The sequence below is a fragment of the Melanotaenia boesemani genome, chromosome 11, assembly GCF_017639745.1.
Source record: "Melanotaenia boesemani isolate fMelBoe1 chromosome 11, fMelBoe1.pri, whole genome shotgun sequence".
In the NCBI taxonomy this organism is placed as follows: domain Eukaryota; kingdom Metazoa; phylum Chordata; class Actinopteri; order Atheriniformes; family Melanotaeniidae; genus Melanotaenia; species Melanotaenia boesemani.
In genome coordinates, this window is record NC_055692.1 from 2,599,717 (window position 1) to 2,609,975 (window position 10,259).

General features: G+C 43.0%; 1 protein-coding gene across 3 annotated transcripts; it reads right to left on the minus strand.

Moving 5' to 3' along the window:
- Nucleotides 1-3,106: 3,106 nt before the first annotated feature.
- On the minus strand, nucleotides 3,107-10,232 carry LOC121648677 (P2Y purinoceptor 2). Of its 3 annotated transcripts, none has more exons than XM_041998939.1 (2): nucleotides 10,096-10,232; nucleotides 3,107-4,119 (listed from the first exon to the last, which is right to left on the minus strand). In XM_041998939.1, exon 2 carries the CDS (start codon nucleotides 4,103-4,105, stop codon nucleotides 3,113-3,115), a length of 993 nt encoding a protein of 330 aa, XP_041854873.1. In that variant the 5' UTR covers nucleotides 4,106-4,119; nucleotides 10,096-10,232; the 3' UTR covers nucleotides 3,107-3,112. The 3 variants fall into 3 exon arrangements, with proteins under 3 accessions (XP_041854873.1, XP_041854874.1, XP_041854875.1); XM_041998940.1 differs by lacking the exon at nucleotides 10,096-10,232 and adding an exon at nucleotides 8,054-8,190; XM_041998941.1 differs by lacking the exon at nucleotides 10,096-10,232 and adding an exon at nucleotides 5,627-5,649.
- Nucleotides 10,233-10,259: the final 27 nt, after the last annotated feature.

Here is a 10,259-nt window from a genome sequence, read left to right on the forward strand (position 1 = left end):
GAGAGCACAGGGGGTCCCGAGGCTTTGAACATTCAGAGTCCTTGTAATTACTGTCCACACATTGTCCCTACTTTAAGAAAAAGAAGTATGTTATTAATTTAACTTTATCAAAAGGCTCAGACAGAACACATTATTTATGGTGAGAATCTCATTTTAAAGCATAAAGCCAGCTGGTTTCAGTCCTGAGTGGGACCAGAAAATATGGGAGAAACCAATGGTGGATTAAACAGTCTGTCTTAGAACTGGACTAAAGTGAATTGGATAGTGTCTTATATATATACACACACACATATATATATATATATATATATATATATATATATATATGTGTGTGTGTGTGTATATATGTATGACTATAGTTATATAATAACCATTCATATAACCATCGAAGACAGACGTTTTGAAAATGATTTCTTCAGGTAGGGCTCTCCTGTAGGTTTATTCATGGGTCATTGTGTAGAGCTGGACAAGCAGAATCAGATGTAATGGGGCAGAAACAAGCAGCAACCTCCACCTGTAAAATGTGAAGTCTATGCAGGAGTGCAGAAACTTGCAGTTCCCCCCTCATCCACTAGGGGCTCCAAAACAGAGCAAATCCCCACAGACTCCCATGTTAAAAAGACCAACTTCACAGCAGAATAAACATGTTTAAAGCCTGGTACAAAAATCCATTTTAGGATTAATAGGTCAAGTTTACCTTCATGACAACTGTGAGGGGGGTGAATTTTTTTCTAACTCATCTGTTTTGATGTTTAATCTTGAAATTCGGCATAATTTGGGGTGTGTCTTTTTGATTGACAGGTATCCAAAATCCGTGGAAAGAAGGTAGATGTCAGCACCACGTTTTTAGCAGGTGTTCTATCGGTTTAGCATACATTGTCAGATCAGCATACACATGGTGCAAACTGACGACTGCACCAAACCTTAACCCGCATGCACATTAATGTAAAGTATGCTACTCTGATGCGTATGCTAAACTGACACAACACCGGCTAACAGCGCGCCTTAGCTTAAGCCCGCCTACCGCCGTTAGCTGGTTAGCTACCGTTAGCTCGGTTAGCTCGGTTAGCTCTTAGCTACAGGCAGATCGGAGTTTGATGGGTGTCAATCATCCACCTCCACCTTCACAGTCCCCTCTGAGCTCCACCTCTTTGCCCATTTTTGGATTATCCGGGACTAACGACACTCGTGACGCTACCAAGATGGCGACGGAGGGAACGCCCAACGAGCTTCACTTTTGCGCTACAGAAACCTACGAGTGACGTCATGGAGGCTCCGCCCATCTTTTACAGTCTATGGGCAGGAAGCATCTAAAACCTGCAGGACGGTGGTCCTGGAGGACCGGAGTCCTGGCGGGCCGGAGTTGGAGAGACCTGCCTTAAAGAAGGTTTTTAACAGCAGAACATCGGTCAGTCCTCAGTATGGCAGATGATACGTTTCATATCGATTACAAGGTCATTTCAGGGAAAGCTGATTCTGTGTTTAGAGGGTTTTGTATTAAACACGGTGCATTCTCTGGTTTAGATTAATGAGCGGCTGACTGGCAGGAAACAAGAGAACCAGTTAGCTGTGTGAAGGTGCTGAGGGGAAACACACAGAAACACACAACTCAAAGGAAAACTGAAAACAGAAAACATGCATAAAAATAAATGAGAAACAAACAGCTGATGTTTAGGAGTGAAGTGGAAGAAAGCAGCAGAAAAAAGAGATTTCCATCCAGAGAAGTCAGCGTGAACCACCACCGGCAGCTACACAGAAGCAAAGCTGGTTACAGTGAAGCCGAGGAGCAGCTGAGGAGCAGCTGAGGAGCAGCTGAGGAGCAGCTGAGGAGCAGCTGAGGAGCAGCTGAGGAGCAGCTGAGGAGCAGCCGGCATGGACTCCAGACGGATGGAAGCGTTAATGATCATGTTGTTGGATCATCAGCAATCTGATCGGACAGGAAGCTGGTGCTGGAACTCTGGTTCTGGTCTAATGAAACAGAAAGATGAGCGTGAAGAAAAACAGATTTCCTCCATCACATTTCAGACACCGCTCTCAGACTCCGACCTCCAAACCAACCAGTTATATTTGACCTAATATCCTAATAAAGTTGTATTAACATGTAGCACAAAGTCACTTTATATAATTTTATTTTGAGGTTAAAGCAGAATTTTATTCATGTAATTTCAGAACACTTAAATTCAGATTTATTTTACAGATAATTGTGGATTCATAGAAAAAGTTTTACCAGCAGATATAATGTCAAAGAAGATTTGCAATCTAAATACAAGACAAAGAGATGTTTAACTTTGCAGGTGTGCAGCACAAAGTCTGTTAGCAATAATTACATTTAATATGACTTTAATATGACTTTAACTTTGTCCTTGGGTTCTCTGGACAGTTTGCAGCCCGGTGCCTGAAGGTTCATGACGGCTGCAAAGCTCTCAGTCACCACGGCACCTTCATGGTTCAGATAGAAGTTCAGCGGCTTCCCTTCCATACGCAGACTTTCACATCGGTATTATTTTATCTATAAATCCGTTCTGGGCTTGTTTTATCTCTTACGTTTGTGATTATATTTCATTTAGGTTGAGTAACTATTTACTGACAGTCCCTAAAGCTGACCCTACACTAGGCAGACAGGCATTTAAATCCTCTGCAGCTTACAGACTGATTTAAAACTACAGGAGCTGATCTCAGTGAGCTTTTAAAATGTCCTAAACTCCTGGGAGGCCGACTCAGCTTGTGTCTGCTTGTCCTGCTAACTACGCTTCCTGTCTATAGATTTATATTCTGTGTTTATACTGTGTGTTTTGTGTTTTGTGTTGTTTTAATGATTACTGTCTGTAATGGATTTGGACTGCTGCTGTCAGGGCTCCATTGAAAAGGAGAACTTGTAATCTCAATGGGACTTCCCTGGTTAATAAAGGTTTCAAAAAACAAAAACAACCTTTGAACTGAGTCTCTCCCTAACTTTAACCAAAGTTACTTAAAGCAGCAACCGCAGCCTGGATGTGAAACCTGTGGTCTGATTTGAACGCTTCCTCGTGACATTATGCATGCTGTGTTAGTTTAAAGTTTTAGTTTTAAATCAACATCTGCAGCTTCTTCTTTTTTCTGGTCCCGCTCCAGGTTACTGGTTGGTCGTCATTTCTGATTCGCTCCTGTTTGGAGCTTCTTCCTGTCCCATCCTCAGAGACTGGAATGCATCTCGAAAATTCTGTGAACCAAAAAAGTATAAGAGAGGATCCAGGCAGCAGTTGATTCCTGCTAAAATCCAGGAGGCGTAGTACGCCGTCTCGATCTGCTGCAGGGCATGGCAGCGCCGCGGGTAGTATTTCTTCAGTATGACCCCCACTGTTCGCGCCACGTTCATGGGCAGGAAGCACAGACCGAATATCACCAGACACACGCCGATCATCCTCTGAGATTTCAGCTTGACTTTCAGACCTTTGGAGGAGCTGATGTTGAGGCGGGTCAGCGTGCTCGCCACGCGTCCGTAGCACGCCGCGGACACGCAGAAAGGAAGCAGAAACCCGAAGATAAACCGGATGAAGTTTATGATGAAGTAGGAATCTGTCAGGTTCCTCTGGTGGATGGTGAGGCACTGGTTGCTGCCGCCCTCTTTGCTGGAGGGAAGCATTGCCGCGTGGACCACAGCCTGGACCAGCAGCACGGACCAAACCGCTGCACACAGCCTCCGTACGAAGACCTTCCGCTTGAAGCAGGAGCTCCTGTTGAAGTGCACCACGGCCACGTAGCGATGGATGCTGATGAGGGTCAGGAACATGGTGCTGCCGTAGAAATGTGAACTCAGCAGGCCGATCTTGACCTGACATAAAAAGCGACCAAAGGGCCAGTTGTTCCCCAGGACGAAGTACGCCGCTATCAGGGGGGTGACGGGGGTCATGATGGTGTCGTTTAGGGCCAGGTGGAACTGCAGTGTGGTTCCAGAGGTCCAGCAGGGAATCCGGCAGCAGAAGACCCACAAGCTGAAGATGTTGAGTAAAAATCCCACGAAGACGACCAGACACAGTAAGACGGCGATGGCAACGTGTTTGTCCTCCGTCAGACAAGAAGCAGAAGCATTGCTGCTGTTACCGACTGGAGGAGAAACCAGATCCATGTTCGTCCTCACACCTGCGGAAAGAGCAGGATGGTGCTTCAGTACAAGGCTGGAGGCTTGACTTCCACATAGACAGAGACACAAAGAGAAAGAAGTGATGGAGGTTTATTTACAATACTGTGTTTTTAAGATGAAAACTGAACAAGCAGAGGTTTATAACAGAAAATATTCTTCTCAGGGACAAGAAATATAATTCATCAACTTAATGAAACCTTGAAGTAAAATGTTCCCTTTAAAAGATATAATAATACTACTACTATTAATAATAATAATAATAATAATAATAATAACCATAATGTTTTATTCTAGAGACAAAAGTGAGGTCCATATAAAAACTATATATAAGAACATAGAGGAGACTGGCCTAACGTCAGAGTGACACTAGAAGAAAGGCTCCTGCGTCAGCGTCTCCACATAGTTGATTTTTATCTTGTGTGACTTTTCTCAGGGTTTGTTAAAGCCACAAGATGCGTAGACATGTCTAATCAGCACATAAATCTGTACATGAGATTACGTAAAAGTGCTTTAAAAGTAGGAAACCTTAGACTGAGGTGCCATCTAGGTACATGTAGATTATCACTGTTCTCACTGGAAACGGTGATAAATGATCAACACGCCAACGTTTATCATCATCCTTGCATCCACTACGTAACTACAGGCTCAGTGTTCATACACAGCATCAGACGCTGATGTTTTGTGCTTCACATTTGTGGATGTTTGCTAAAGTACTTCCATCATTTTCCATAAATACAAATATTTTTTACAACCATTCAAATCCTTTCTGCTCTCTCACAAACCTGATTTTTATTTTCTTTTTTTTGCTGGATGACAAACTTGATTTACAAAAACAAACTGAAAAAATTATTTGCAAACATTAATTCACAGCTGCAACATCTTAATGGCTTTACATTGATACGTAACTTTCCAACCTTAAAACTTTGCATTCCTGACTCGTTTGATGCCACAGTGGCATCTATTATTTCTATTATGTGCATTTCTGGAGCGTCCTGAAGCCATGTCCACGTTTTTGACGCCGTGTGACGTTGCAGCCGAGTTCAGCTTTACGCATCAACACACCATGCACCATGAATGTGCACCAGCAAAGAAATGCAAGAAGACATGATCGGAGGAAGAGAGGACAAGAAAGGGAGAAAGGGACAGAACAAGTGTCAGGATACTGGCTGGAGAAATCTCACATGCAGGGATGAAGACGATGCTGGATCAACGGGGGGCGTCACAGAGAAAATCTGCAGTTTTTAGTGAATCTTTAATAATTAAAAAAAAATATATGTGATCATTTTAACTCATTGCACTTTCTACATAATTGTTAATCTCACTTTACAAAACAAAAAATGTCTTTTTTCAGGCTGTTTAATATCATATAAGGGTCATAAACGCCTCAATATGTCATAATATGACTTTGATTAAATTTAATTCGATTTTGTAGACCAAACTACAACAGTGAGTACAGCTCACCTGCCTCTGCACCACCTCAGCACCGCCTCTGCACCGCCTCAGCACCTGCCTCTGCACCGCCTCAGCACCTGCCTCTGCACCACCTCAGCACCGCCTCTGCACAGCCTCAGCACCGCCTCTGCACCACCTCAGCACCGCCTCTGCACAGCCTCAGCACCGCCTCTGCACCACCTCTGCACCACCTCTGCACCGCCTCCTCTCTGAATTGCTTTGATTTTCTCACCTGACAAACACCTTGATGTATGCAAAGGTAACAGGATTTTCTCTTAAACTTTTATGTTGACTCACTGTGAAATAACTCCTGATGTTCTCTTTTCTTTTCTTTGTCTCTGACATTCTGACTGAAGACACAACCAGCCGCTAGCATTTAGAGCCAGAACCATCCATATCAGCTGAAATGGGTTATAAGACATGACATAATGCTTCAGAACTACATAAAACTGAATACTTATAAATAAAGACGCGAACAACAACAGCCCAGTGACAGTTACACTCCATTTTCTACCACTTATGCTCCAGATGTTGGTGCAACAAGCCACAACTCCTGGAAGCTGTATCCCAGTCCAGTGCTCGTGGACAGAGTTCCCCTCCAGATGCACCTTGCTTTTCTAATGACTTCGATGAACCTTCAGAACAAAGATCTCGGTATGGATTCATACCTAAAAACCAACAATAAGATGTGGCCTCAACCTTGACCTCGTTAAACTGGGCTTCAATCACACGACAACAGAGGGAAATTTACCTTTTGGCTAAAATCCGAGTGTTTACATGGCATGTTTTTAAATCATTTTCATTCATTTCCACTGTCCAGTCCACATAAACAAAATCTTATCTAGCTATAAATAATGTCTGTATGTCATGTACATGTTTTTGTTCCTGTCAGATTCATATTTTCAGTCATATTTACTGTGGACCTAACTTTCATTTTAACTTGTACCATTCACAGGTACAGCAGCGGTGCATTCACTTCCAGTCCAACTTCTTTTGCAAAGCACTTTAAAAACAACACAGTTGGCCAAAGTGCTGTTTACACACACAAGGTTAAAAAAAAGTAGCAATGAAATCCGACACGCTGCTTTTAAAGCCAATGAGACAACATACGTGTTAAAAGAAGACAATAAACAGGAAGTGAGCCTGATAAGCAAAACTAACTCATTTTATAGTTCAGGGGCAGCAGCTGAAAATGTATGGTCACCTTTCAGCGTCCTCTTTGTCTCAAAAACTACAAACAACTGATCTGCTCACCTGAGAGAGCGCGAGTATGTCCGACAGGTACTGAGCGACGAGGCCGTGAAGACATTTAAAGATAAAATAAATTTCTGAAACAGTCCTGAAACAAACCAGAAGCTCAAAGATACAAAACATTACAAATCCCAAAAGAGAGAAAACAGCTGCTGCACCTGCAGAGAAACTTCACAGCCTCTGAGAAAAATAAAGCAGCCAATCATCAGGAGCACCTATAAGAAGACAAGCTCAGAAAAGGCCTCTAGTTAGAGGTCAGAAAGAGCAGGGAAAGACCTGCAGCAAAGGGCACCAGGCTGGGACCCAGACCTGGACCAGCTGCCTGCAGCCTCTGTACAGTTGGTATTAAACCTTCACAGCAACACAGTGAGTGTACAAGCGTGTGCACGTGAGCACTGAACAAAGAGAATACGGTATGTTCAGCGTCATCGAGCAAACCGTGGCCCCTCTCAGGATCAGAAGCCAACAAAGACGATCCCGAGGCCCGGACGACCAGCAGCCACCAAGGAGGATGGCAGCCCCAGCCAGAGATCCCATGGCCATGGGGCGTGGCCCCCAATGGGATCCGGCTACCAGTACACAGAGGGCAGGACCCGTGGCCCCAAGAACCAGAGGACCATTATTCTTTAAGGTACCTTCCTCTACAATAAATCTGGTGTTGTCATGTCATACAAACCTCAGGAAAAGTAGTACCGGGTTATTATAAGCTGCTAAAAAGGGTCAAAATGAAGAAACTCCTTAACGGTGACATTTACTGACCAGAGATCAGATTCTCTTCTCTAACTGCTGGATGTGGAGAAGCTCTGCACGCATCTAAGAACCAGAAACTCAGTCTGAGATCGTCTCGTTGTTAAAGGTCCAGCGTGTAGGAACTACTGGCATCTAGTGGTAGAAATGTACACGGATACAGCTGTGAATGGACGGTGGCCGTCAGTGACCAAAATTCTTCCAGACATAAACGTGAATGTGACCCACAGCCAGATATAAATGGTTCATCCTAAGAGGAAAAAAAACATTAGTTATTTTAGTAAAGTGACTAGAAACCAATAGAACCACAGTTCTTAGTAACATTAAAATTTTCTCTAAGTCACTTTTTAATAAGTTACGCAGTGCATCTCGAAGGAACCGAGAGAGGGAAGTTTCACCTCACTTCTATAAATAAATACACTTCATTTTAATCTGTGCAGCGTTTCCTCATATTTCACCCTGACAAAACTATGTGGCGACAACCTTTCCGGCACTGCTGCTACGACTCATGCTGTGTTGTATAATCCTGGTGTGATAGATGAAGCAGGTGGTGGAAACCTTCCTCAGAGGTTTTCTCCATATTAACATGACAGCATCACACAGTTGCTGCAGGTTTGTCGGCTGCATCCATGATGAGAATCTCCCGTTCCACCACATCCCAAAGCTGCTCTACTGGACTGAGATCTGGTGGCTGTGGAGGCCGTTGGAGTCCAGTGAACTCATCGTCATGTTCTAGAAAGCAGGTGGAGATGATCTGAGCTTTGTGACATGGTGCATTATCCTGCTGGAAGTAGCATCAGAAGATGCTCCACTGTGGTCATAAAGGGATGGACATGGTCAGCAGCTCCTGTTGCTTTTCTAGTTGCCTGGACAACTGCTGCTCACTGGATATTTTCTCCTCTTCAGACCATTTTCTGTAAACCCTAGAGACAGTTGTAGGTGAAAATCCCAGTAAAATCAGCAGTTTATGATACTCAGACCAGCCCGTCTGTGTCTGGCTGCACGTCAGTGCTTCGTTATATAATTGTTGTTAAATTGCTTCAGCTTGGATACCCACCCTCTGAGTGTGGATGGAAGAGTTATTGACTACATTAACTAGATAAATTCTTTAAAACAGTGTTAGCTCTATTTAGTCATCTGATTTGATCCACAGACTTATATTCACCGATTCAACCATCAATGTGCGAACAGCATCAATCCACAGTAAGAATCTGGATCATGGATCCTGTCATCATCTGTCACCAGAATTATTTCTGTTTTTAAATTTAAGTCAGACTGTACTAACTACACATTTTATTTAGCTGTTTAGTTCTGATGTATGTATTATGCGGTCTTTTCTTAATGATTACATTTTTTGTTAATAATAAAGTTTTTTTTTTTTACTAATTGTCGTTATAAATAGTTTGACACACCCTCTGGCTCTGACTGTGTCCATGTTCTCCCTCCTGACAAAAACAGCTGTAAAGCTTCACCCTTCAAGAGCAGGAAGGAGACATGTTTGTTAAGAGTTTGGAGTTTTACAGAAAGTCTGATAGGTCATATTTGAATTATGAAGACATCTCTATATGTGCTGATCTTGAAGCGAAACACAAACTGTTTAATAGTCTGGTTGGTGATCTTATTTTAATTTAAAATGAATTCAATCCATAAAAAGAAAATCTAGGGTAAGAAACATTTATTCACCTGATTTTGGGGGAATTCTACCAGATTATTGTATTAATCTTTGTTGGCTCCTCAGTGATCTCGTTCTCTTAGGCCTCCTTTTCAGGGCAGGAAAATCATTTCCTGTTCTTAGTACTGGTGAGGAACTGAGAAACACCTCCTCCCCACTGCTGATCTTCTACAGATTGCAGGATTAGACGGAGCATACGGTGCAGCTACCAAAGCCAGCTGAGACTTCTCTACTAGTGAAGCTGAATTTTCATGCTGCTGCCATCTGCATTGTTTTACTTTTTATCCCACCAGCAAACACGTACCTGTATGACCCAGAGCGGCCCGGAGGATGATGCTTCCACCTCCATGCTGTCTTAGACTTTTTTCTCTCCACATAGTTTAAATCTGGAAACATCCAGCAGCTGCTGTGCAGCCTCTTTTTCTTCAGCCTAGCTTCCTTGTTCTCTGATTTTCTGTGTTTCCCCAGCATCACTCTGCATCTGTACCCTCAGTCCCTGAGGCCGACAAACGCTAGTTGATCATCTTTTTGGCTTCCCCCCTTTATTTCACTCAATTATGGTCCAACCTGCCCAAAGCTACATATAGCAGATGTGTAAAACCATCTATTGAACCTCTGGTTCATGTATGCTCCATGCAGCAGAGAACCCAGATGAGCATATTTTTTAAAACTATTCAGATGCAACATTTTTTTAACATTTTAAGAAATAAGTTCAACCATCACCTACCTGCACGGTGTCACAGCAGCATTTAAACATTTAATCATGATCTGACTCTTCTAGCTGCTCAAACACTGAATATTAGAGATAAAATTCATCATCATGTCAACAGCAGATAGTTTGATGGGTTCTTACCAGAGCTGAAGCGGTCCTCGGTGTGCTGAACCACATGCAATGCACCACCTCTTCTTTCACACCGCCTGCAGAAGTGGCTGCTGGGAGTTGCCCAGAAAAGGTCTTAAAGGAAACTTTTTTTTTTTTCTGTTGTGGGCAGGTGTGAAAAAACACACATGATGTGC